At 45.2% G+C, this 27,223-nt stretch overlaps 1 protein-coding gene and 2 non-coding genes across 3 annotated transcripts in view; 1 reads left to right on the forward strand and 2 right to left on the reverse strand.

Annotated features, from left to right (window-relative positions):
- Positions 1-2,274: 2,274 nt before the first annotated feature.
- Positions 2,275-2,491, reverse strand: LOC120864965. Its single transcript, XR_005721296.1, has one exon. It is a non-coding gene; the product is annotated as a small nucleolar RNA U3 (small nucleolar RNA).
- Positions 2,492-13,813: 11,322 nt separating this feature from the next.
- On the forward strand, positions 13,814-13,885 carry TRNAR-ACG. The gene has a single exon. It is a non-coding gene; the product is annotated as a tRNA-Arg (tRNA).
- Positions 13,886-16,141: 2,256 nt separating this feature from the next.
- The window catches only part of RGMB (repulsive guidance molecule BMP co-receptor b), a 28,334-nt gene continuing 17,252 nt past the window's right edge, over positions 16,142-27,223 (reverse strand). Inside the window, exon 5 of the mRNA XM_040239360.1 lies at positions 16,142-19,588. Coding sequence (XP_040095294.1) covers positions 18,923-19,588 — 666 coding nt within the window. The 3' untranslated portion in view covers positions 16,142-18,922. The remainder of the gene's footprint in view (positions 19,589-27,223) is intronic.

Raw genomic sequence — 27,223 nt, forward strand, 5'->3', positions numbered from 1 at the left:
GGTTCAATCCGTGGGTTGAGAAGCTCCCCTGCAGAGGGAAAGGCTACCCACTCCAGTATTCCGGCCTGGAGAATTCCATGGACTGTATAGTCTATGGGGTCGCAAAGAGTCAGACACGACTGAGTGACTTTTACTTTCACTTATAGAGCAAGAAGATATACATTCAAAATAAGTGAGATGGATGAGGCAAGTGGAAAACAAAAGGTACGGAATCAGAACACAGTGTGCAAAATAACCCCCTTCAAGTCCCTTAAATGATGAGAAGTAGATCACAGTCTTAGCTCATGCCTTCTGGTACCAAGGCGAAGACACCAGAACTGGTACCAGTTCTATGACTCACAAAGCCCAGAACTTAACAAGAGACAGCCTTATTCTTTATATTAAGAACAGAGACAATGCTTCCCCAGGTCTGAATATCTGTTGTTTCCACTAAGTGTCTGACAATGAATGAAGCCACAGGTTTCAGACAGAGAGCCCCTGAGAGCTGTCTGAGGCTGCAGCAAACCTCCAGGAGGAAGAGCACTGGGCTGTCACTCCCTGTCTTTACGGCCTGGTTTAGTTGAGGAGTAACTTTGAGAAGGTCATTAGGATTGAGCAGATTGCTTATCTTCCGGGCTGCAGTTATCTAAATTAAAAAAAAAAAAAAAAGAAAAAGAAGCAGGGGATGAAAGCCTCCTTGGCACATGGTGAGCAGTTGATGTCTATTTCATAAAAGAATGAATGAAACCCTTTATTTCAGCCATTTTCATTGGAAAATTTTATGTGATGGGCAATATACATTCTGCCTTCTTATCTGGAATTCAAAATAATAGTTTAACCTTTTCCAGATGACTCAGTTCCACTGGGAAGCACGTCAGTGCTGCCTCAGGGGATGTTGTGAGTCTCACACTCTGATGTACAGTGATGGCTCCTTCATTCTGCTGTACATTTTTGAAGTTCTTACTTTTGCATCCAAAGCAGTTGTCAGGTTTTTTTTTTTTTTTTTGGTTATTGCCAGTGTACCTGTTTTGCCAGCCATCTTTCTCCACTCTGCATATTTGCTGCTTTTCTTGTGATGCTACACAGGAAGTTGGTTGAATGGCATGTCCGACTTGTATGTAAAATGGAAGTAACTAAGCCTCAGATTCTTCTCTGAGCAAAATGAGCAAGATTTTGTGTACATATTCTGTAAGTTTCCCTTAGTGGCTCATTGACTTTTTATCTTCCTATTTATTCTGGCCTGTGTTCGGGATAGTTGAGTTTGCCAGATCACTGATCTTGGGACAGATGCAACATTCAATATTGAAACAATATTATGCTGACTAAGGTGTCAAAGGGAGAGGTGACTTGCAAACACCTTCATGAGAAAGAGATTGCAGAAGTGTTGCTGGGAAAGCCATCTGCTGATACATAATAGATTAGTTAAGCAAGAGCAGCAGATGAACAGAGACCAGACAAACCAGACTGTAGCAGTGAGTCAGTCAAGTGCAGGAGACAGAGGCGTTGAAGGCCCAGGGCTTGGAGCTTGAATGTCCCAGACTCTCATCTGGGTCCATCTGCAACTTAACGTGCCTGTCCCTGGAGGGAGAGGGTGGGCTTAGTTATTGCCTCTCTTGGTCACTTTCTTACTCCCTGGGTAAAGTGAAAAGAACACTTCTTTCTTATCTGAGATTTGAGCAAGTTGCCTCTAATTTTCATTTAGTGATTTTATTATCTACCCTAAACATTTGGGAATGGTACAACAAAATACATGGATAATGTAACACAATGCAATCTTCAGTCACTCAGTTGTGTCCGACTCTTTTCAACCCCATGAACCACAGCAGGCCAGGCCTCCCTGTATATCACCAATTCCCAGAGTCCACCCAAACCCATGTCCATTGTGTTGGTGATGCCATCCAACCATCTCATCCTCTGTTGTCCCCTTCTCCTCCTGCCCTCAATCTTTCCCATCATCAGGGTCTTTTTCAATGAGTCAGTTCTTCTCATCAGGTGGCCAAAGTATTGGAGTTTCAGCTTCAACATCAGTCTTTCTAACGAATACTCAGGACTGATTTCCTTTAGGATGGACTGGTTGGATTGCCTTGCAGTCCAAGGAATTCTCAAAAGTCTTCTCCAACACCACAGTTCAAAACCATCAATTCTTCGGCACTCAGCTTCTTTATAGTCCAACTCTCACATACATATGTGACTACTGGAAAAACCATACAATCTTAGGAAGTCTGTTTTTAGTAGCAGGAACAAGGATATCGGATTAGTATTTTTTTTAGTATATTGTTTAGTATTTTTTTTTTAACCACTCAGACTACACTCTCTCCCTCTTACTCTCCAAAAGGAAGAGAAGAACGATCATCGGTGGCTGATGGCAGCTGCAGAAGCAACACCGAGCCGGCGTCACACTCGGGGGAGAGAACGCTGCATCTCCTTCTCATGGTTTCTGGTGCTCTACACGTTCAGAGAAACTTCTCCAGTAATGAACTATAGAAATGATCCCTGAACATAGTTTATTTTTATTCTTTTTTAGTAGATCAGTATAATTTACAAGGGAACAAGGGAGTGTATAATCTGTGAAGAATAAGCACATCCTTGAGATTTTTTTTTTTCTGGCAAAATGTTCCCCAACATACTACTGATACCATCAGAAAAGAATGCCTTGGGAGTATTTTAAATCTTTATTCTACCTACTTGGGCGTATTCTTCTTGCCATTTTAATCAGATAATCATTTACTAGCAATTGAGTTTGTTGATACTATTGCCAACTTGATTAATGAAATGGAGTGCCTGGAACATTGACCTATTTATTCCTCTAAAACACAAACCATTTATCTTTGTTTCTGAAAATTTCTCCCCACACATCCACCACCACCTTGGTCCCTATCCAGTTCTTCCCAAAGACTTAATGCATCTTTTTTCCTGTAAAACAATGGGCTTCATAGTTGGTGATCACTGCATTGTCAATTGGCTTGTTCAATTCACTTTAAGTTCCGGTTAAACTGACATGGTTCCAACTATAAATAAACTGCTTAAATTGAGGTCAAAGGGAGCTCAGGGAAGTAAACCTTCACTGAGCCACCTGAGCCCACTCGCAGAATTCACTGACCTACCCTCACAACACGTGTCCACAGTCAAGTCAAAGTGCTCTCCAGTGAACCAGCCTCCTGCGACTCTGTAGCCTCATCATTCAGAGAAGCTGGGAACCATCGGGACTGTCCCTACCGATGAGTGGCAGCAAGGCGCATGCTGGGGTTGGGAGCTGGCAAGGACTGAATCTTTGCTCACGGAGAATGTGATATGAAGGAAACCTGCCTCGCCACTGAACCAGAAAGTGAGACAGGAGGAAGATCTTGTCAGGAAAAACTGCAGCTTTCTAACACCTTTGTCACTGCAGATGGTGACTGCAGCCATGAAATTAAAAGACACTCCTGGGAAGAAAATTTATGACCAACCTAGACAGCATATGGAAAAGCAGAGACATCACTTTGCCAACAAAGGTCCATCTAGTCAAGGCTATGGTTTTTCCAGTAGTCACGTATGTATGTGAGAGTTGGACTAGGAAGAAAGGTGAGCGCCAAAGAATTGATGCTTTTGATCTGTGGTGTTGGAGAAGACTCTTGAGAATCCCTTGGACTGCAAGGAGATCCAACTAATCCCGTCTAAAGGAGATCAGTCCTGAATATTCATTGGAAGGACTGATGCTGAAGCTGAAACTCCAATACTTTGGCCACCTGAGGCGAAGAACTGACTCATTGAAAAAGACCCTGATGCTGGGAAAGATTGAGGGCAGGAGGAGAAGGGGATGACAGAGGATGAGATGGTTGGATGGCATCACTGACTTGATGGACATGAGTTTGAGTAAGTTCTGGGAGCTGGTGATGGACAGGGAGGCCTGGCGTGCTACAGTCCATGGGGTCACAAAGAGTTGGACACAACTGAGCGACTGAACTGAACTGAGTACCTTTGTTGCTCTTCCTGGCATGCCAGAACCTGTGTATTTACCATCTGGGATTTGCTGAGACCCCACTTAGGTAAACTGTCTTTTTAAGAAGACTAAAACACGCAGAGGCACAGACATTTTTAAGCATTGGGAGAATATTTTGGAGTTTCCCAAGCCTATCTAATGACCATATTCAAACATGAAGAGTTGCTGACAGTTTAAAAAATGAAATTTATGTTAGTTTTTTTGGTGGAAATTATTCATATTTCTTTTTTACGTGCAGTGCTACAGAATCATGCTGAGACTTTTACAACAATCTCCACTGATGGGTAAACAAGAGACGCTTGAAATCATTTCTAATTAATGTAGGTTAAAAGGCAGCTTATGAAAACTGAATTCTGAATTTTGTGCAATTTATTCTGGTAGCCATTTGTGGGGGAAAAGAGCCAAAAGAGAAAAACACACAGTAACAAAGGACACACCAACTGCTGCTGAGACTAATCATGAAGAAGGGACAATATTTTCCTGCCCTTTGGCATAAGTTGTAAATTCCAGGAAGACATGGTTTCTGGGTTGTAAGCTTTTACGCAGCCTAAAACACTTAACAGTATCATATAGATAATTTCAATAGATTAACGTCTGCTTGAACTGATGAAGAGCTGAAAGGACATGACACTCATAGATAAGCATTTCGATCTATTATCACTAAAGACTGTCTGGATTTATTATCTTGCCCTGGATATTAAACATGTGTTTCTGTGCTACATGGGGTGTGGCGTGTGTTTGGGGTGTCTGTTAGAGCCGAACAAGTACTCGACTCAGCATTAGAGCGGCATTCTTTCCCCAAATGTGGCATTTCCTTCTTTCCCTTAGGAAAGTGCAGACGGGAATAACCTTGCTTGCCAGGTAGATATGATGATTTACTGCATTTGAAGGTTTTAATGCTTGGTTACAGCAATTTGAAACGAAACATTGCTCAAAACAATGGCTTTTCTCTCCATGGCAGACGATGCTTTCCATAACTCGAATCCCACATTATCTTCTGCAGGTGGTCGTGATGTCCCTCATCCAGAGACAGTTTATTTCTCTATGTTCCTAAGTTTGGGTAGGTCCCGTGACTGCTTTGACTTGTGCAGTACAGCGGAAGCAACGCTGTGCTCGTGGCCCCTGGTGCAGCCCTTAGTCGTTCTTGATTTATCGCAGCTGCTTTTGCATCCCCTCTCTCTGTATTCCCTCTTAGAGCCGCCGTCAGTTCAGTTTAGTTCCGTCGCTCAGTTGTGTCTGACTCTTTGCAACCCCATGGACTGCAGCACGCCAGGCCTCCCTGTCCATCACCAACTCATGGAGTTCACCCAAACTCATGTCCATCGAGTCAGTGATGCCATCCAACCATCTCATCCTCTGTTGTCCCCTTCTCCTCCTGCTGTCTCTTTCCCAGCATCAGGGTCTTTTCCAATGAGTCAGCTCTTCGCATCAGGTGGCCAAAGTATTGGAGTTTGAGCTTCAGCATCGTCTTTCCAGTGAACATGCCGGCTGTGCGTGAAAAGCCCGAGTCAAAGCTGCGTGGAAAGCCATGTGCAGGTGTTTAGTGCCTGGCTGGCCCAGCTCGCCTCCCGCATCTTGGATGTCCAGCCTAACTGAGCTTTTTGATCACTGCCCCCTTTCCTTTTTTTCTAACTTGTTTTATCAAAGAGCACTTTTTCTCAGGATAGTTTTTTTTTTTTTTAAGTTGTAACAGAGTACCATGGCTTCCTTAATGACTTAGTGGTAAAAAAAAATCCGCTTGCCATGCAGGAGACACAGGTTTGATCCCTGGGTCAGGAAGATTCCCCTGGAAAAGGAAATGACAACCCACTCCATTATTCTTGCCTGGGAAATCCCATGGACAGAGTGACCTGCCAGGTTACAGCCATGGGGTCTCAAAAGAGTCAGACACGACTCAGTGACTGAGCGCGCACGCGCTGCCCGAAGACCGCTGACCACCACTGTGGGGAGATCCCAGGGGAGAACCACCCGCTGAACCCCTGAACCAAGCAAATCTGTAGAGCCAGGAGAGAAAGCACTTTATTGAAACTGTGGGTTGATATTATAGAAAGAAATTACACTTGCTGCATGAAAAACATATTAGCGCTTAAGAATTTCATTTAAAGTTGAGCACTGAGAGATATGATCACAGCCCTGCCTGACACCTTTACAGCAGCTTTGTGAGATTTCTGCCTTATTGACTATGCCAAAGCCTTTGACTGTGTGGATCACAATAAACTGTGGAAAATTCTGAAAGAGATGGGAATACCAGACCACCTGACCTGCCTCTTGAGAAACCTATATGCAGGTCAGGAAGCAACAGTTAGAACTGGACATGGAACAACAGACTGGTTCCAAATAGGAAAAGGAGTACGTCAAGGCTGCATATTGTCACCCTGCTTATTTAACCTCTATGCAGAGTACATCATGAGAAACTCTGGGCTGGAATCAGGATTGCTGGGAGAAATATCAATAACCTCAGATATGCAGATGACACCAGCCTTATGGCAGAAAGTGAAGAGAAACTAACAAGCCTCTTGATGAAAGTGAAAGAGGAGAGTGAAAAGGTTGGCTTAAAGCTCAACATTCAGAAAACTAAGATCATGGCATCTGGTCCCATCACTTCATGGAAAATAGATGGGGAAACAGTGGAAACAGTGTCAGACTTTATTTTGGGGGCTCCAAAATCATTGCAGATAATGACTGCAGCCATGAAATTAAAAGACGCTTACTTCTTGGAAGGAAACTTATGACCAACCTAGATAGCATACTGAAAAGCAGAGACATTACTTTGCCAACAAAGGTCCGTCTAGTTAAGGCTATGGTTTTTCCTGTGGTCATGTATGGATGTGAGAGTTGGAATGTGAAGAAGGCTGAGTGCTGAAGAATTGATGCTTTTGAACTGTGGTGTTTGAAAAGACTCTTGAGAGTCCCTAGGACTGCAAGGAGATCCAACCAGTCCATTCTAAAGGAGATCAATCCTGGGTGTTCTTTGGAAGAAATGATGCTAAAGCTGAAACTCCAATACTTTGGCCACCTCATGAGAAGAGTTGACTCATTGAAAAAGACTCTGATGCTGGGAGGGACTGGGGGCAGGAAGAAAAGGGGAAAACAGAGGATGAGATGGCTGGATGGCATCACCGACTCAATGGACGTGAGTTTGAGTGAACTCCGGAAGTTGGTGGTGGACAGGGAGGCCTGGCGTGCTGCAGTTCATGGGGTCACAAAGAGTCGGACATGACTGAGTGACTAGCTGACTGACTGACTGAAGCAAAGGACTAAGCTTTAATCCTAAACTTCCCTGGTGGCTCAGAGGGTAAAGCGTCTGCCTGTAAAGTGGGAGACCTGGGTTCAATCCCTGGGTTGGGAAGATCCCCTGGATAAGGAAATGGCAACCCACTCCAGTACTCTTGCCTGGAGAATCCCATGGACGGAGGAGCCTGGTGCATGGGGGTCAACAAAGAGTCGGACACGACTGAGCAATTTCACTTTCACTTTTTTACTTTCAAGCAGAGGACACAATTAAGCCATGCCTAGACTCCTGGTCCACAGAAAATGTGACAAAATAAATGTTGGGTTATGTAGGCTTTTTGTTAACAATCTTATTCACATGTAATACAACTCACCCATTTAAAGTGTGCAATTCAACCACTTTTATTGTCTTCAGAGCTCTGTGAAACTATCACCACAGTCAATTTTGTTGTATTTTCACTACTCCTAAAAGAAAACCCATATTTTTTAGCAGTGACCACCATTCTTCTATTTCCCCGGCTGTAGGCTGCCATTACCCTACTTTCTGTCTCTGTACATTTGTCTGTAGTAGGCATTTCATATAAATGGAATGATACAAAAAAAGTTCAGCACTGAGGGTTGCCCATAATATTCCTTTTTGCTATACTGTAAGTTCCTCTAGGCAAGGAAATATGACTATAGTTTAAACTAAATATAAACAGCAAGTAATAGTTCATTAGCAAAAAACATAAAGCAAGAAATGTGCATTAAAATGATATATAAAATAACCACATTTCTTTAAGAATGTATTCCAACATCAAACGGCAAATTTCAACAACACAAAACCACAATTATTTTTGCACCAACCTAATACTTCAACAGCATTTTGCATTTAGTAGATACTCGGTATACATTTGTTAAATTAATAGCTCTTCCTTTTCATACTGCACTCCGTCCAATTTTCCTACTCATTAAGATTCCTCTTCAATGACAGTGAGTTATTTTACAAATTGAATTCATAATACTACCCTAGGATTGCCAAGGAATGTGGTTCTGATGAGATGACAAGTTTTGGCACTTTTTCGTCAGGTGATTATTAATGTTGAAACTTATATAAGGTTTTATCAATGTTCAGTTCAGTTCAGTTCAGTCGCTCAGTCGTGTCCGACTCTTTGTGACCCGATGAATTGCAGCACGCCAGGCCTCCCTGTCCATCACCAACTCCTGGAGTTCACCCAAACCCATGTCTATCTACACATACATATGTGGTTATATAGGTATTTACACATAAAACATACAAAGCATCCTTTAATTTTTGATCCCACTGATTCGAACAAGGATGATAAACTTCATTTTTGTAATAATCAAGTGAAATGTTTGATGAGTAAGATGATAGATGTGCTATTTACCTTCTTATGACAAAATTCTCAAATATCTTCAGTGCCTCAATTGGCAAACAATTAAAATAGTAACTTGTAGTGTTTGTTGTTATTTAGTTGGTCAGTTGTGTCAGACTCTGTGACCTCCCGGACTGTAGCCCGCCAGGCTCCTCTGTCCATGGGGTTTTCCAGGCAAGAATACTGGAGTGGGTACCCATTCCTTTCTCCAGGGGAATCTTCCTGACCTAGGGATCGAACCCAGGTCTCCTGCATTGCAGGCGGATTTTTTTTTTTACTGCTGAGCCACCTGGGAAGACACATAATTTGTAGTATTTACTATTCATAGTCACTCAGTCGTGTCTGACTTTTTGCAGCTCCATGGACTATAGCCCACCAGGCTCCTCTGTCCATGGGATTCTCCAGGCAACAATACTGGAGTGCATTGCCATTCCCTTCTCCAGGGGGTCTTCTCGACCCAGGATGGAACCCTCATCTCCTGAGTTGCAGGCGGATTTTTTTACTGTCTGAGCCACCTTCACTATTCATAAAAGAATGTTTGTTTAATAGACTATTTAACCTGATGTTGTGAGCATTTCCCTTCAAGCAGGTACTATAACTGAGTGTAAACCATACAGATTACATACAGAGGGCTTCCCAGGTGGCGCTAGTGGTAAAGAACCCGCTTGCCAATGCAGGAGACGTAAGAGATGCAGTTTCGATCCGTGGTTCAGGAAGATCCCCTGGAAGACGGCATGGCAACCCACTCCAGTATTCTTGCCTGGAGAATCCCACGGACAGAGGAGCCTGGGGGTGTACAGTCCATAGGATCACAGAGTCGGACATGACTGAAGCAGCTTAGCACGCACGCACAAACCATACAGTGACAGTATAAGATTACTGGGCTCGTCTCACTGGCAGGCATGGGCTTTCTGGTCCCAGGGAGTCTGGCTGCTAATAAGCTCCACCTCTCATGGCTTGGTGACCACAGTCTAACAGCTCAACCTCTCTCCTCAGTTTTCTCACGTCTCATAGAGTTTGCAAGGTGCCTGCCTTGTGTGGGGTCATAACAAATGATCAACAACTATTAGACCTCTGTGGGATGCAGGATAAGTCCAGTTCTAGAACCAGCTCCTCCCCTTTCACACGACCTCTGTCTCAATATTGTGTCAGGAAGTGGTTACCATTGGCTCGAAGTCTTGCTGATTATAATAATCTTGTCTTACAGCTTGTTCTCAACCTGTCCATTCTTTTTCTCTTCTAATTCCAGTCCAAGCTCTCCTCTTGAGGGATCACTACATTGAATTTCAGCTTGTCTTCCCTCTTCCTTCCTCCCTTCCTTCCAGAGATATTCTATTAATACATGCTGGGCATCATGGTCTTCTCTAGGGACAAAATAGTAAATAGGAAACAAACGAACAAATAAAAAATCACCTCTGTCCTTATGGAGTTTACATCCTCGCAGGGGAAGCACAATAAACACATAGACGTGAAACACAGTATACTCTAAGATAGTGAAGGAACAAGCCATGCAGAGTCTGGGAGTAGAGAATGAGGGGGGCGGATCATTGTAGACGGGACAGTCATGTGCCCAGAATAAAGTGGGCCACACCACTGATACCCTAGAGCTCCCAAGTGCCAAAGCTGCAGAAGGCTGGGTAGCCGCGAAGATGTCTGCTGCCGTCCTGTGTTATGCTTGCTTACCTGGCCTAAGTCAGGCCAAAGAGATCCCCCAGGAACATGAGCTCTATGCAGGTGGGTAACTCAGCTGTCCCACCAGGTCTTCCTGTAAAGTAGAGGAACCAGCCTGCAGAGTGAGAGAGAAGAAAGTGCACTTAAAGTCAGAAGCAAAGATGAGATCCCAACAGCTTTCCAGACTCTGTTTCCAGCCTTGTGGGCCAGGCACCATTCCTGCCCCAGATCTATTATGTGAGAGTTCAGTTGCTCAGTCATGTCCGACTCTTTGCGACCCCATGGACTGCAGCACGCCAGGCCTCCCTGTCCGTCACCAGCTCCCAGAGTTTACTCAAACTCATGTGCATAGAGTCAGTGATGCCATCCAGCCATTCCATCCTCTGTCATCCCCTCCTCCTCCCACCTTCAATCCCTCCCAGCATCAGGGTCTTTTCCAATGAGTCAGCTCTTCACATGAGGTGGCCACAGTATTGGAGTTTCAGCTTCAACATCAGTCCTTCCAATGAACACCCAGGACTGATCTCCTGTAGGATGGACTGGTTGGATCTCCTTGCAGTCCAAGGGACTCTCAAGAGTCTTCTCCAACACCACAGTTCAAAAGCATCAATTTTTCGGTGCTCAGCTTTCTTTATGGTCTATAAGATGTACTATAACTTAAAACAAGGCCCTCATTTCTGCTTTTGTGCTTGATAGTTTGAATTAGATTTTGTTGATGAAATCAGACTCTTGATTCCATGTTAGTCCCTTCAATGCCTGAGGGATATATAACAAAATGTATAAGCAAATATATAACAGAAGGATGTGAAGGTTAATTTTATATGCCAATTTGATTGGGCTAAGGCATGCCCAGACATGATTTCTAGGTGGGTCTGTGAGCATGTATCTGGAAGAGATTAGTGTTTGATTCAGGAGACTGAGTAAAGGGATCATCTTCAGCAGTGTGGGCAGGCATCAGCCAACTTGGGGCCTGAAGGGAACAAAATGGTGGAGGTAGGTGGACTCTGTTTTCTTGGGCTGGGATGTCCAGCTCCTCCTGCCCTTGAATGCTGGAGATCTTGGTTCTCAGGCCTCCAGACTCTGCGACTTCTCTGGGACTTACACCAGAGGTCCCTGTCAAGCCTTTGGACTCAGACTGAACTACAGTCAGGCTTTCCTGGTTCTCCAGCTTGCGCACAGCAGATGGTGAGACTTTTCAGCCTCCACAACCACAGAAGCCAGTTCCTATAACAAATCTCTTCATGTGTCTGTTTTACTGGCTCTGTTTCTCTGGAGAACTAACTACATGGGGATATCCAATTCCTCCATACTTTTCTTCAAAATCCCTCAAGCACTTTGGTGCCTCTAGTCTGTGTTTTATTCACGTCTACGAGTCTTCTCAGTCACCCCTGCTTCGCCCTTTGCTTCTTTTGTCTCGTGTTTCATTTCTCTTTCCTGTTTCTATTGCTTTTGCAGTTGTTTCCCACACCTTTGTCCTTAACTTTTTTTCCTGTGTTGTCTTTTTATTGAATGTCTGCGTGCACTTTCTTGCAATTCCTCTCCTCTTACTTCTTAACATGTGAAAAAAATCCTCACACCAGAAGGACTGGCTCAAAGTTCGCCAGCCACCACCGTGGCCTCCCCCTTTTGCTTTCTGCATGTTCCACTACAAGCAATTCTGAGAAGACAGCCACGTGTTGTCAACAAGCCGGCCTAGTCTGCGCAACTAGAAGAGATGGATGGGTTAGAGTTAAGTTACTGAAGGTCCTGCTGCCCGGCCTTCTACATGCAACCAGACCGAGGACGACACTTCAGAATGTCCTTCTCCAAATGCAGATGCTCTCTCCGTTGGGACTCCTACTTGCAAAGGTATATATATAGGACCAGAAGTCTCCAGCAGTTATTTTACTGGTGGCAGAGTTCTTCCTGTCCCCAGGTCACTCTTAAGCCCTGAGCTTCTGTCCAGGGCAAATGGTTGCTTACAAGTCAGGATCACTCTCTCAGTAGAGTCCTTCAAGAATTGGCACTGAGATCTGGGTGGGGGGCAGGGGATACAGTGAGGAGGCATCTGGTATGCAAGGCTTTTGCTTTTGGTCTCACCCATTCCCCTAGTGAGAAACTTTATTTTGGGGGCTCCAAAATCACTGCAGATGGTGACTGCAGCCATTAAATTAAAAGACACTTGTTCCTTGGAAGAAAAGCTATGACCAACCTAGACAGCATATTAAAAAGCAGAGACATTACTTTACCAACAAAGGCCCATCTAGTCAAAGCTGTGTTTTTTCCAGTAGTTATTTTATGGATGTGAGAGTTGGACTGTGAAGAAAGCTGAGCACCGAAGAATTGATGCTTTTGAACTGTGGTGTTGGAGAAGACTCTTGAGAGTCCCTTGGACTGCAAGGAGATCCAACCAGTTCATCCTAAAGGAAATCAGTCCTGAATATTCATTGGAAGGACTGATGCTGAAGCTGAAACTTCAATACTTTGGCCACCTGATGCTAAGATCAAGTGGGAAGATCTCCTGGAGAAGCCTGGTGGGCTATAGTCCATGGAGTCGCAAGACAGTCACACACGACTTAGCAACTAAACAACAAGAATAGTAAACACACAATTCTCCACCTCAGGTACATTTCTGTATAATGTATGTTGAGGGGTGGGTGTGAACTAGGTACTGTGCTGAGAACTTTTGATGTGGTAACATATTTACCTCTCACAGTGAATGCTTGAGATGTGAATTTCTATTGGGATCTTCATTTTAAAGATGAGGCCGTGGCTTGGCATGTCTGAGGCTGAACGTCTGGTACAGCGCGTGGATTTATACTCAGAACTGGATGACTCCATCATCTGTAATCTTGACCAGCGGGCTATGCTGCCTCCTCTAAGGAAGAGGATATAAAACCCACACCAACACATGAATGAACCCTTAGGAATGGCTCTTGGCTGCACATGCAGTCAGTAAGCCTTCCATATTCGTCCTTCCAGTTTGTGAGCTCCACCAGTTGTTACCATCCTCCCTTCCCAGGCCTGCAGATAAAACTTTCACATCTTATTCAGTCTCTAAATATCATCCAAATGTCCATCTTGACAGGACACTGAGGATCTTATATTTTGTGCTGCTGCTGCTAAGTCGCTTCAGTCGTGTCTGACTGTGTGACCACATAGACGGTAGCCCACCAAGCTTCCCCATCCCTGGGATTCTCCAGGCCCCAGGTTATTTCACCATTCTCTTCTTCCCAAGAAGGAAGATGAACATTCACAGGGTGACTCTGGCCCTGAATCTTACCCTGAGAGCGAGCCGATAGATAGTTCTCCACGGACCTCATTGCACTAAGGGCCAACAAAGCATTAATGGGACTGCTACTTGGCAGCTACAGAGAGGGTCTTGTGAGAAAACGAATTTACTGTTCCATCATCCTCCCCTTCAGTGACTCCATGTTACTGCTTCCTGTTAGAAGCCTCTGGAAGCCCTTTATGCCATCCAATAGCATCCTTTCCCTTGGCAGGGCTACATTATTGATTGAGAGAATCTGGGTTTTTAAACTGTCGTTTAAGGTAGGAACTCATACTTGGTTACTTTGTATGAGGTTTAGTCACCACTTCCCTGGTGGCTCAGACGGTAGAGCATCTGCCTACGATGCAGGAGACCCAGATTCAATCCCTGGGTTGGGAAGAGCCTCTGGAGAAGGAAATGGCAGCCCACTCCAGTACTCTTGCCTGGAAAATCCCATGGACGGAGGAGCCTGGTGGGCTGCAGTCTGTGGGGTCACAGAGTTGGACACGACTGAGCGGCTTCAGTTCACTTCTTTGGTCTATATCCACTCTGGTAGCAGAATTTTCCTCTTTTTTCCCCTCTTCTTCTGGAGTTGGAGTTTTCATTATTAAACTAAAAATGGCCCTAGAACTGTAACCCATCAAGAACCTTCAGTTAGAAAACATTGCCTGGTTGCTTTCTTCTGGTTGGAGTTTTTTTTTTTTTTTTTTTTTAATATGATTTTATTTATTATTTTTGGCTGTGCCGGGTCTTCCCCGCCACCCAGGCTTTCTCTAGTTGCAGAGAGTGGGGCTACTTCCTAGTTGGGGTGCTCGGGCGTCTCATCGCAGGGGCTTCTCTTGCCGCGGTGCACGGGCTCCGGGATGCGAGGGCTTCAGTAGTCGCAGCGCCGGCTTCCTGGGGTCGAGCTGCGGTTCCAGGGTCTAGAGAACAAGGCTCAACAGCTGTGGTGCGCCAGCTTAGTTGCTGTGTGGCACGTGGGAACTTCCTGGACCAGGGATTGAACCCATGTCTCTCGCAGTGGACGGCAGATTCTTTACCACTGAGCCACTAGGGAAGCACTGGTTGGCTTTCGATGGACCTACTTTTACACATTTTAGCTGACAAGGCTGGTCTGTTCAACTGGTTAGAATGCCATTTTAACGAGGCCAGCGGCATATGCTCCACCTCTATAGGGCCTGTTAGTGCATCCTCCTGGAGTCTGGATGCCCAGACTCTTTATAAGCCCACGCAATGCTTGCAAGGAAGAGGGGACACAAAGACAGCCCCCCTCCAAGCACACAGCTCAGACATCACATTTAGGGCACAAGGGACTGCGTGTTCTATTACTGAGTTGATAATGTTAAGCATCATGCTTACTAGAGGTACTCGGGGCAAGAACAGTAAATTCAAAGGGAAATACCAGGCAAATGAAAACGTGAATGTGACTCATGGAATTAAAAGACACGCTGAAAATGGATGCAGGCAGAAACATGGGGAGCTAGGGAGGGAGATAGGAAAGAACTGGGAGCTGCTCCCTGCTTCTTGGATGTCTGGGTTACGTTCTCTGTGGGGGAGATGTTCCTTGGTTCACATACAAATAGATCACTGTTTGTGGGAACAGGGGAAAAACTGAGGCAAAAGTATTTTGGCCCAGAAAGGACGGCAGAAATCCCTGTGCTTTATTCCAGGTGATTACAAGCAACAGGATTCTGCTCAATGCTGTGGCTACCAAAACAGAGGGAGAGAGAGAAACTGAGATAACAGGATTCTTAGAATCTGCTAGTCACCATTTGCTCTTCAAGACAGTAACAGCTTCTTTTTAAGGCTTTGGACAGCGGCTCAAATTTCAGTCCCTGAAAAGCTGGAGATCTGGATGTGAATACAGTGAAGAATGTTTTTCCTCTTAAGCACAGACTTCATGGTGACATAGATTATTTCTTAGTGTTCGTTCAGTACAGACATAAGCACTAGGTACTCAGTGGCTGAAACACTGGCATCTTACTTTGTGTGTGTGGCTCAGTTGGCATAATTTTCCTTTTTTATTTGTTCCGAAAGGCCATACATAAACACCACATGTAAGGGTTAACGTTCTCTTTTAAGAAATGACTATGTATGTTTTCCCCAATCAGAATTCGCTCCATTTAGTATTCTACCCAGTGGCACGAACAGTGCATTTCTGTGTCTTCAGTTTGGGTTTAATTCTCTCCCAAGCTTTTCTACCCTTTGGCATGTTTCTTGAACAAAGACCAAATTGTGATCTTGTGATGTCTCTTTCTGGAACACCCAAGAAGTGAGAATTTACAAAAGTTTACAAAGCCAGAAAATCCTGCCCCAATATCCTCTCCACCAGGACTAACGAAGTTGCTACCATCCAAGCTGCCTTCAAAGAAGCAAATGCAGGTTCCACGTTTGCAGGGGACCAAAACCAACGCTAAAAAAAGACCTTTGGGATACCAGTGGACTAATCTCACAGATACTGACTTATTTCCAATTGCTTAGAAATTAAAAAAGGAAAAACTATAGTAGTGATATAGTTCAGAAAATAAGTGATTGTGTAGACAGGTTGAACGACTCATTGTCAGTAACCATGAAGGATTTTGTACACACACCCGTCACTCCTTCTTCTATTTCTCCAGTCTTCCAGAAGGTGGCACTACAGTCACAGACCAAACATTCCACAGCAGGGTATGTAACTTTATTTTTCTACCATAATAATTTAAAGTATTTACACACTGCACACTCACTGTTTTACACAGATACTTATTCATATACCTATGAACCACATCTAAAGGTTTCTTTGCAAAGACTCGACACACTGTGGGGGTTTCCGAGCGTAACAAAGAGAAGGGAAGGACAAAAAAACAGTTTTGAGTCTTCAGACAGCCATGTGGTGCATCTGTGGAAACCAGTGTGTTCCCACAAGATTAAGCTCCCCCAGAAGATGTCCTACCTAACGTGTGAGTATGACCCAAAACGCTTCTGGTTAAGGGGGGGATTTCAAAAACCAACATGTGCAAGGAACATTTTTTTTTTCCCCTCTCCAGACATTCTATGAAAGAAACAGAAGAAGATAAACCAGAGAAATACCTGTAGAGAAATACCTGTATTTCTGAAACGGTTATCCATGGGGAAGACTTCAGAGTCATAGAGAGACACTGACTGCAAAGGGAGAACAGCCAAATCCACTGGTACTAAGAGTTGTGATACAGCCTTTCCAGGTAAATGATGCAAGAGAACAACCTGGTTTCCTCTTCCCAGCTATTAGGAGAGGCGGTTGTTTTGCTTTCGCTGAAAAGGACACAGGTATATTACATCATGTACACACTAAACCCAGACGTCGTAGAAAACTTCTACCGTTTTCCACTTTTAGACTATTTGCACAAAAATAGTGGTTAGAGGTACCCTAAATATTTTTCCTCCTGCATTCTACTCGGTTACATAACAGAAGTACTAGCTAACTACAGCTTCTGACCTGGGCACGTGATTCCGTAAGGGAACAAAAGCAGTCACCATTCAGAGCTGATGGTAGTTCGGCTCTGATACAAGGATAACAGGTTGGGGTTCAGCTCTCTGGCGCTGCATCTTTGCCCAGTAAGAGGCAGGATGCCTTCGGGATTTTCCCAGACTGGCCAAAATCATTCTCTCATACATTGGAAGACAGGCTCGAGAGAAGCTTTGCCACCTCTGGTGAGTCAACAGTTCCATGCTGTGACTGACAGATCAGTTCACAAGAAACAGAACTTTCACGAAGCGACATCCTCTTTTGCTACCAGTCTGGTAGTGCCACTCATCAAAAGGAAGAAATTTACCCAGCCAACTAAAACTACGGACAACCTTGACCCAAATCTCTGTGGCCTTTCAAGTTCACCGTCTGTTTGCATTTACGTAAATGATTCAACTACAAACTCTACCACTAATTCTTGGAACCAGATATTTACATTTTAGGTATAACAATAGAAACCCACCTATCCTGGAGTTCATGTTCTCAGCTACTGCTCTTGCCTTTGGGTGGTGGTGGTTTCCTTTTTTCAAGAGGTGCCAACAATGATGGAGTGGAAGAAGGGAGTGTAGCTCGGTGAGATCACTATCAAGCTAAATGATCAACTAATAGTCACCTACGCATAGTAAGAGGGAAAGTGATTAAATCGAGAGGCCACATGGGGAGCAACACTGGCTAATAAGAATGTCTGACCAACCAGCACCCAGTCAAGCTGCACACAGGGCCAGGCCAAGGACGCACGTCCATCCCATCATACACACAGACACAAAGTGGGAGACAGGAAGACCACGGTGTGGGGGGCAAGGAAGAGGAAACCTTTGTGACGGGATCTGGGTCTTCACACCAAAGAATCAAATACATCCCAGAGCCTGGGCTCCCGGGCTCCAACAGTGAGCCTGGGGAGGGCTTATTGGGCGTGGACACGGTGAGTACAAGTCCAGACAGCCAGAGAGGAGGCGGCTGAGAACACGGGCTTGTACAAATCACAGAGGGAAGAGCAAGGCACGATCGCTGCACTTAGGTGTTTGCACTTTCTTTGTTCAATGTAGAATGGAGCTAAAAGAGGGAAAAGTGACCGTTTGAACAGGGAATGAGGGATGGCAAAAGTCTGAGAGGGCTCTGGCAAGATGCCTGCTACCTCCTTTACCCACGGCCATCTGGAGCCCCTCCTGACCTAGAAAAACAGCAGTTTCATACCATTTAACCTGCCACGCTCTAAGTGCTCGGATGTAACAATCCTAGTTAATAAGAACTGTGCTAACATTCTCCCCACCCTCTGAAAACAAGTGGCAGCTGCCCAAGAGGGAGAGGGCTTCCTAGAATCAGTGTTTAACAGCCAAAAGCACCTGTCGGGGTGTGGGGGGGGGGGCGGTTAACAATCCTTCTGCGTGGAGCGAGGGCAGGAGAAGCGGGTAAGGACCTAGTTCCAAGGAACGAAGCAGTGGCACCAGGAGGGCAGCAGGTGAAAGCTGGGCCCGCGGCGATGGCCAAGGCCATGAGGGCACCGCCAGCAAGAGCTGCAAAAGAGGTCGCCGGTCCTCTGCCAAGGGTGCGCCGCATCCGGTGTCTGCGCGCGTGTACTATATACGTACTGACCAGGTACACACATAAATATTTAATATATAAAAAATAAAGTGCTTTCTAACAGGTCCCCGGGCAGGGACGTTATAAAACATTTCACAAAACTGCAAAAAAAAAAAAAACAAAACCAAAAACCAAAACCAAAAACCAAAACTGGTAACGGTCCAAAACACTATCCAACATTACGTGGAAAACAGCCAAACGCGATATGTACAAATCAGGTGGGCATCCCGGGACACACGCATCCTGTCATATACATGGTATATACATATATACTCTTTTTACTCAATATATTATGACAATATATATTTTTTAAAAATTTTGTTATAGACAGGAGAAACGGAACAGGAAAAAAAAATGAAAAAGACAATCCCCTACAAAAACACAACAAGGATCAAGCATGTGAGTCCCAGACTGACAGACAGGGGGCGTCCACGGGGAGCCCCGCGGGCACTGCTCGGGAAAATATGCCAGCGTTCCTTCCTGGGGTGCAGCGCCTCCACATCCTCCAGGGCGCTGTGCGCGGCGGCCGTGAAGTTGGCGTCGCCGGTGGTGAGCAGGTCAAAGACGCAGGACTGGAAGTAGATGTCCTTCACCGGCATCTGCTCGTGGCACCGCGCGCTGGCCGTCTCCAGCGTGTAGCCGGGCCAGGCCGCGGCCGCGGGGCTGCGGGGCAGGCCGGGCCCCAGGATGGCGGATACCTGGCCCTGCCCATCGTCGATGCGCTCGCCCAGGGGGCAGCCGGTCACGCACAGCTGCAGGTCCTGGCTCTCCTCGTAGGCCATTGCCAGCGCCTCGGGCATGCGGATGGCCAGCGTCAGGTAGCGGCCCAGCTGCCGCACGAACACCGTGGTCCCCATGTAGCGCGCGTGCATCTCCACCGAGCGGCCGCTCTCCCGCTCCACGATCCGCAGGCTCTTGGGGTCGCCGTCCCCGCCACTGGTGCTGCCGTCCACGAAGGCGGCCGGCAGGTCATCGGTCACGGCTTGGTACACTTTCTGATCCGTACACTCCCGGTGTGCCTTGAAGATGATAGTGATCTGTGTGGGAAGGAAGGCGGACAAAGTTTTAACACAGATGGGAGGGATATGGGTGCGACAGCATCCTTGGGCCATGAGAGCTGCCCTCCAGTTCTGGAGGCTGCACCGGCTAGAGACAGAATCTCCCAACTCAGCCTGTATCTGCTTCTGCCTTGCAAGTGAATGGTGTCACTGTTAGGGACAATTTTGAAGACCCTATGTATTCATTCATTGGAAGGATGGATGCTGAAGCTGAAACTCTAATACTTTGGCCATCTGATGAGAAGAGCTGACTCATTGGTAAAGACCCTGATGCTGGGAAAGATTGAGGGCGGGAGAAGGGGATGACAGGGGATGAGATGGTTGGATGGCATCATCAACTCAATGGACCTGAGTCTGAGTAAACTCTGGGAGTTGGTGATAGACTGGGAGGCCTGGCCTGCTGCAGTCCATGAGGTCGCAAGAGTCAGACAGGACTGAGCCACTGAACTGAACTGATGTATTTTTTCTTGATGTGGACTTTTTTTTTTTAACTTTTTATTTTATATTGGAGAACAGCTGATTAACAATGTTGCGATAGTTTCCAGTGGACAGCAAAGGGACTCAACCATACATATACATGTATTCATTCTGATGTGGACCATGTTTTAAAAGTCTATTGAATTTGTTACGTTATTGTTTCAGTTTTATGGGTTTTTTTTTTTTTGGCCATGAGGCAGGTGGGACCTTACCCCCTCACCAGGGATCAAACCTGCACTCCTTTACACTGGAAGGCAAAGAAGTCTTAACCACTAGACAGCCAGGGAAGTCCCAAAGTCCTATGTATTTAGAATGGAAAACTGACACAGATCCAGAGTGTCTCAGCAAAAAATTTTTATTTTCCTAAGACAGAAAAATGTTGTCGTTGGGATATAGGCAAGTTTTATTGATCATTTGTATCCTGTCTCCTCAAAGACAGATGAGTTGTGGTAGATAGCTCTGAGAAAAAAAGAGAGAAGATTCCTTTCTGAGTTATGCAGATGCTCTAAGTGGCTTCACTAATAATAAACCTACCAGAACTGTGATTTCTAAAGTTTCTCCCTTGGACTCTAAAACAATATCCTATGACTCATCACTGCAAACTGAGCTATACACACCTACTCAGGGAAGAGAGAAAGCTGAGGAGGGAGCCAGCCCAGCAACAGCTACCAACCATGTGCCTCAGGAAAGATTCTCTAAGTCTCTTAATCAAATGTTTCACATGACCAGCTAATCCTTGGGACAGCAAAAATCACTTGGCAAGTGTACTCCCAAGCACTGGCAGAGAATAAATACCCTAAACCTAGTTACAGCAAATGTTTTCCCCAAACAGCATGCTGGCCCTTCAGCTTCTCAGAAATCTGTCCCCCAGTCAACTCTCAACTCTCCAAATTAAGCAGAAACTTCATGGAGGGAAAAAAAAAAATCTACTGATAATATAAAAACTTCCCTTTACTGAACTTTCTTTCCTTAATTAGAACAGCACTTAGGAAAAAAAAGAACTCTGAGCACCTTCACCTCCAAACTCCTCGACATCTCCGCTACAGGTGATAGAAAGATGCTAAGACAGATATGGGCTTCTGGATCACACAAGGTGGGAAAATGGCCCCCAAGCGGCAGCGGGGCGGGGGGCGGGGGGAGACAACATTTTGAGATTTGAGTTATTGTCTGTAAGTGAGGTAATGGCTTATTATGCTTTCTTCTTGAAGAAAAGAAAAAAGTATCAGGTGACTTCAGTCAAGGAGGAAGGGAGACAGGCCAAACACTCTACAAATTACTCTGGATGGAGGCAAACGGCCACCTCCTGCAAGGGGACTAATCAAAACAATAGACCCTTGTTAAAAGGCCACGAGGGCCTCCCTCCCCACCCTTCTCCCTACAAGCCCCCCCCCGCCACCCTCAGGCTTATGTCTGAAGGCTTTCCCCCGGCTCAGCCGGCATTTGCTCACGCTATTTAATTCCACATGTTCCCACTGGTGTTACTTGACTGGAATTTTCCAGCCATTTCATTTCACTTCAGCCAGTTGTAAAGCCAGATCCGAACCAGCTGTGGCTGCAGCAACTGGTTAAGTTCATATCCGTTGTTTGCAGCTGCAACCAAAAGCCAGACAATACACTGTGAGAATGCCTGGTGTTCTCCCTGCCTAATTACTCTGAGCCACAGTTTAATTTCATGACCAGCCTTCTCACGTTTCAACACCTTCCTAACAACCTGAAGGAGGTGTACCAGAGATGATTTCAGGAAATTTGCTGTGCATCCAACCATACGACCTTCCAGAGCAAGTGGGAGTTTTCGAGCTAGATATCTAATGGGACTATAAAATAGATTTATTTGGTGACTCTAAAGACAGTTTGACAAGTGCTTTTTAGAGGCAAGCTGGGATCTCTTGGAGGTGAAAAGATTAATTCAAGTAAATTCTGGACCTGAAAGGACCACAAGTTAATACAGATGGCTACAATAAGAGTAACAGGCTTTGCATACAGCCGCTATCCTCATTTTCAACCAGAACATCCCCACTCAAAGAGTAACTGAATTCTTCTGCAACAGCTAAGCCATGTGTCCTTCCAACCTAACAAACCTCAAATTTAAACCAACTTGGCCTTATTTGCAACAATTAAGGACTTTTCAGTTCGCCTTAGGAAAAACACAGAGGAATTAGTTTTGTTGGGACAACATAGCAGAGAGATCCCATTCCAAACAAGTTTCCTACAAAGGCAAGCAAGGGTCAATATTAACATGAATGGAATAGTTCCCTGTCTCACCAAGTCTCTGCTGTTTTCATTAAAAACACCAATTCCAACTCAGGGGTCATTTCAAACACCTCTCACGCTACTGTCCTCTGCTCTACCTGTGATACCAACAGGTAACTCCCACGCCTCTGGGAGATCAGGTGAACCTTAAAGCTTGACCTCTGTACTACTGTCTACATGCACAAAATATTCCAGTTTACCTAATGCATTTTTGTCTATCTGTCGAATTTCCTAGGAGTGACTTTCTCTACAAGACAAGGAAGTTGATGTTTTTCTTTTAGGTGAGATAATTTGCTCTCAGAGTTTATGTATAGAATCAGCCCTTGAATCAAGATGTTGAGGGGAATGAATTAACCTCAAAGCATAAGAGAGGTTTCCTGAGTGGTCCTCAGGAGTTTAAGTAGATATTGAAGAGGTACCTAGAGATATAAGCAATGAAAATGTAGAAACCACAGGTAACAGTCCCTGACAAGCTGTGTAAGGTATTTTCATCCCTTATACAATTGCAATCTCAGGTCTTAAGCAAGCACTTAACCAGAAAAGGCCAGAAATTCATTTTCCGGTTCTATCCTCCTCTTCAGAAAAATTAAATAAAATTTATTCACTCTCAATAATTCTTCCTTTAAAAACACTCAAATGTTAATGGAAATGTTTGGAAATTCCACACATTTTCTATTTCCAGCTAGCAGCTATCAGAGGGTCAGAACAGGACATTCAAAATTGTATTCTAAAGCTCTTAAACAGATAATTTAAAAACAGCTATGGGAGTTGGTGATGGACAGGGAGGCCTGGCGTGCTGCGATTCATGGGGTCGCAAAGAGTTGGACACGACTGAGCGACTGAACTGAACTGATGCTCTTTACTTCCCCCCGTCTAGGAACTGATCCATATGCTGTAATAACTCAATTTGGCACATCTGTTCTATGTCACACCATTTTTTATTGATGGATGGCATTTCTTGCATTTAAAACATCAATGCCTTTTGTTAAACCTTCCCCGCCCAGCTCCTCCCAACCCCCACCTCAGACACACTACTCCAGTCTCCTCATTCATTTTTAACGTTTCACTGCCTGAGATCTTTACCACCTACAGGGTCTCTTAGGAGAAGCAAGACAGCAGCTACAAATCAAACTTTCCACATGAGAAAGGCAATGAGGATTTAGGGTTTGCTGTGAAATGCCAACACTGAGAGGTACCTGTCTCTCCTTTCCATCAGGAAAAAACATAAAAATAAAAATGAACTAAATGAAAGGGAGGTCACCTAGAGAACCAAGCACTGCCTTGCCAAAGCACAGAGCTTCTCCAAGCTCAACAGCCTTGCACAGTGCTGTGAGGTTTTCAAACAGCAGAAGTCCCCACAGGCTGTGCCCTGAACTATTTGTGCTTATCATTCTTTGGAAGAAACGTTTATCGGGGTTTAAATCAGACCATTTGGCACTGCATGTGTGGGACCTTACTGGAATTCTCTTAATACCAGAATTGGGACGTTTATTGACAAGGGGCTCCAGCTCTCGGGTTAAGATGGGTCAAACTGAAAATCACAGGAAATCAGCCTGGAACACAGGGAAACCCAATGTTGACAGGTATCCAGTTAAAATTCTGCTTGTGTTAAGAAAGCTAAGATTAATTTTATTTCATGTAATTAGCTGATGTGTCTGCTTCCTCAGATCCTCTGGGTGCAATTATAGGTTGAAAAAACAGATGACTGTGGGAGAAATCAGAGAACGCTGTGCCCATGGCCTTTGCTCTTACCAGGTCAGCAGCATACAGCCTCTGCTTAGTCCTCAGAGCTGAACACAAAGGAGATCATTCCTACGAGAGCGTGTGTTTCAAAGAAATAAACACACCTGCTCTATCACCAGCTCTAAAACACATCATCTTAACTCGAGGGGGCCAGTGTTTCTCAATGTTGAGAAGTCTGAGACTAGGAAGCTCCAAAGCACTAAGGAAGGATCTCGGTTAGGCTGGGGAGAACTCTGGATTTCGCTCCTTTTTATGAGGCAGGAAATAAAAGCAAATCCATCTAGAATAACTTTCTGTTTGAACAATTTCACACAAAGCCTAGGAGAGTACATGGACCATACATAAGGAGGTCAGTAATTGATGTCATTGATCATTTTCCTGAAAAACTGAAAAAAAAAAAAAAAAGAAACGAAAAAAAATCTGCTAGGAAGGCGTGAACTCAATGAAACAAATGGAATGTTACCACTGCAACTCAGCCTAGCATCAGCTATCTACCTACAGGAAGTCTGAATTCAACATCTACAAAAGCACAGTTTAAGTCATTTCACTGGGCCAGGACAAGACAGCTCACAGGAAGAGAGCCATGCATGAGTTTCAGAGGAGGGTGGCAGAAGAAATTTCCCCCTAGGTTCCTTTTCGGGCTTGAATGAGACTACAAAAATCTACAGCCTCCTAAAGATACCCAAAGAGGTTTCTCTGTCGTCTTGAGTTTCCTTCCACCGAGCTCTGCTGTAGCAGCACTCACAGGATTCCAGAGACACAGAATGGATCAGACTTATTTATTCTTCAGGGTTGCCCTAGGTAATACATGCAGGAACAAGGGCTGCCTTGGCTGCTGGAGGGGTTCTTGGCAGCAGCTGGAGAAAGAAGAAACCAAACCAGAGGAGAAGGACACCCACGGTTGAGGCTGCTAGGGTGGTCCAGGGGGGAAGCATTAAGCTCGGTGGCTGGAAAGAGCATGCGAGAGAGAGAGAGAGAAGCAGGCCCAGGGATGATACATAAAAGCAACAGGCAAAAAAAAAAAAAAAAAAAAGAAGTCGACATCCAAAGAGCAATTTTTGTACATTTAAAACAAGGAAGGTTGGAAGCATAAATAGGCTCAGAGGGAAATGGGCCAGCTTCCTTGTACAGACCAGAGGCACAAGGTGCTGAGTTTACAGGGAGGAGGGAAGGCCTGGGGTGCTTTGGCCTTCCCGGCACCCGGAGAACTCCAGAGGGACCTTCTTACTTGTTGTGCCCGGTCTCTGCACTGTGAGGAGGCCCTCACTAGACCTCTAGATGGGAAGTCAGGCACGTGGGGACAGTATTCCAGGCTGAGGCTGCCACTACACTTTGGAAAAGTGAAAGTGAAGTTGCTCAGTCGTGTCTGACTCTTTGTGACCCCATGGACTAGAGTCTACCAGGCTCCTCTGTCCATGGAATTTTCCAGGCAAGAATACTGGAGTGGGTTGACATTTCCTTCTCCAGGGGATCCTCCTGACCCAGGGATCAAACCCAGGTCTCCCACATCACAGGCAGATGCTTTATCCTCTGAGCCACCAGAGAAGCTGCCGCGGTTTGGACCAGAGGCTAAAAATACTACAGTCACTCAGGGGCAGGAATCTGTCCCGGCAGGTCTGGCTTTCTGGGATCTCCCTCCTAATGGGGTGGGGGGCGGGCACACAGATCCTCAGGCTCTCGCAGCACCCCTGGTGAACGCTCTGGGCCGAGGTTCAGCACAGCTGTTTCCCAAACCAACGGGGATTATCAGGAAATCACAGCCCCTTTGATCATTTTTCAGTTTGGGGAGGTGATTTAAAAAGCAAAAGGCCTTAAAGGTCTCACAATGCACTCATATTCTGTCACTTCTAGGTTGAGTTTCAGGTTCCCAGGGCTATTAAAAAAAAAAAAAGCAAAGCCCAGTCAGGAACAAGGTGGTTAGAGCTGGTGACCATATATTCCAAGAAGCCAGTTAACTGGAAAGTTCCAAAACAATATCCTTCTGTCTTCATTTTCCTGAGGCAGGGAGCGGGGAAGGCATGGACCCCACATAAACACACACGTGTGCTTGTGTGTGTACTCACACCTTTAAAAAGGAAAGAGCAAACACTGACACCCTTTTCAGGGGCACATGCAGAGCAGATGAGAAGCTGGCCTTTAAATGCTGTCACATTAATCCTATCCACAGTGTACACAGTCAGTTCCAGCACTGAGACAACCCCACCGGCAGGAGCTAAGGTTCTCTGGGCTCCGACTCTTAAAAGAACCAGCTCACCGGGACATACTGAGCTCCTCTCTGCACAGACCCAATTTCATCTGAAGTTCTTTCTAGACCCAACAGCGACGGGTTTTCACTGCAAGGCTCCCCGTTAAATTCTGCATCTTAGATGTGAGCTGCTATTCTTGTTATACTGAGGACAAGCTGAGCAGCTTAAGAAGTCCTGAAGTTACCCCACCCAGGAGAACACAAAATCCAAACCAGTGGAAGAGCAAGTTCTACTTGCAGTCAAAACAAATAAAGACGAAACGGGTAAGGTAGCAGCTTTCATTGTTCGACACTGTAGGTATGACTCTTTTTACATGCCACATTCCACAGGGGCAGAAACTGTTTGGTTAGCATTAATTGAAGCCAACAACCAAAAAAAAAAAAAAAAAAAAGTACCAACCATCCAATGTTTCCTGCTTGCCCCTTCCTCTCAAAATGTTGACTCAAAGAAAATTTAACAGGGCAGAGAGAGACATTTGGAAACGTTACAGAAAAACAAGTTCTAACTCTCAGCTGTGTATCAGACTTGGCTGGGAGTCTCTGGTTCCAGCTATGGAGGAGGGTGGGTTTGTTTTAAAGTAGCAGAGGCCCAGAGCACTCGCAGGGAATTCCGGCTGGCTCAGTAACGCCGGGTTACTGTCACTTACACACGGGGGATTCGGAAGGTCCTTGTCATCCTTCCAAACCACGTCTGGGACAGAGACACGCTGGCACATGCAGAGATTCCAAATGTGAAACTGACAAGGTACACACAGACAAATCTGATACATTTTTAGACAGTTTTCACTGACATCTTATATATTTCTTCCTCCAGGGAACAGAGAGAAGACAGAGGCCTAGTTACCCAGAGCACATGCAATTTGTATGGACAAAATGAAGGCAGACCTTGTTAAAGTATG

The sequence above is a fragment of the Oryx dammah genome, unplaced genomic scaffold (assembly GCF_014754425.2).
Source record: "Oryx dammah isolate SB20612 unplaced genomic scaffold, SCBI_Odam_1.1 HiC_scaffold_5, whole genome shotgun sequence".
Lineage (NCBI taxonomy): Eukaryota > Metazoa > Chordata > Mammalia > Artiodactyla > Bovidae > Oryx > Oryx dammah.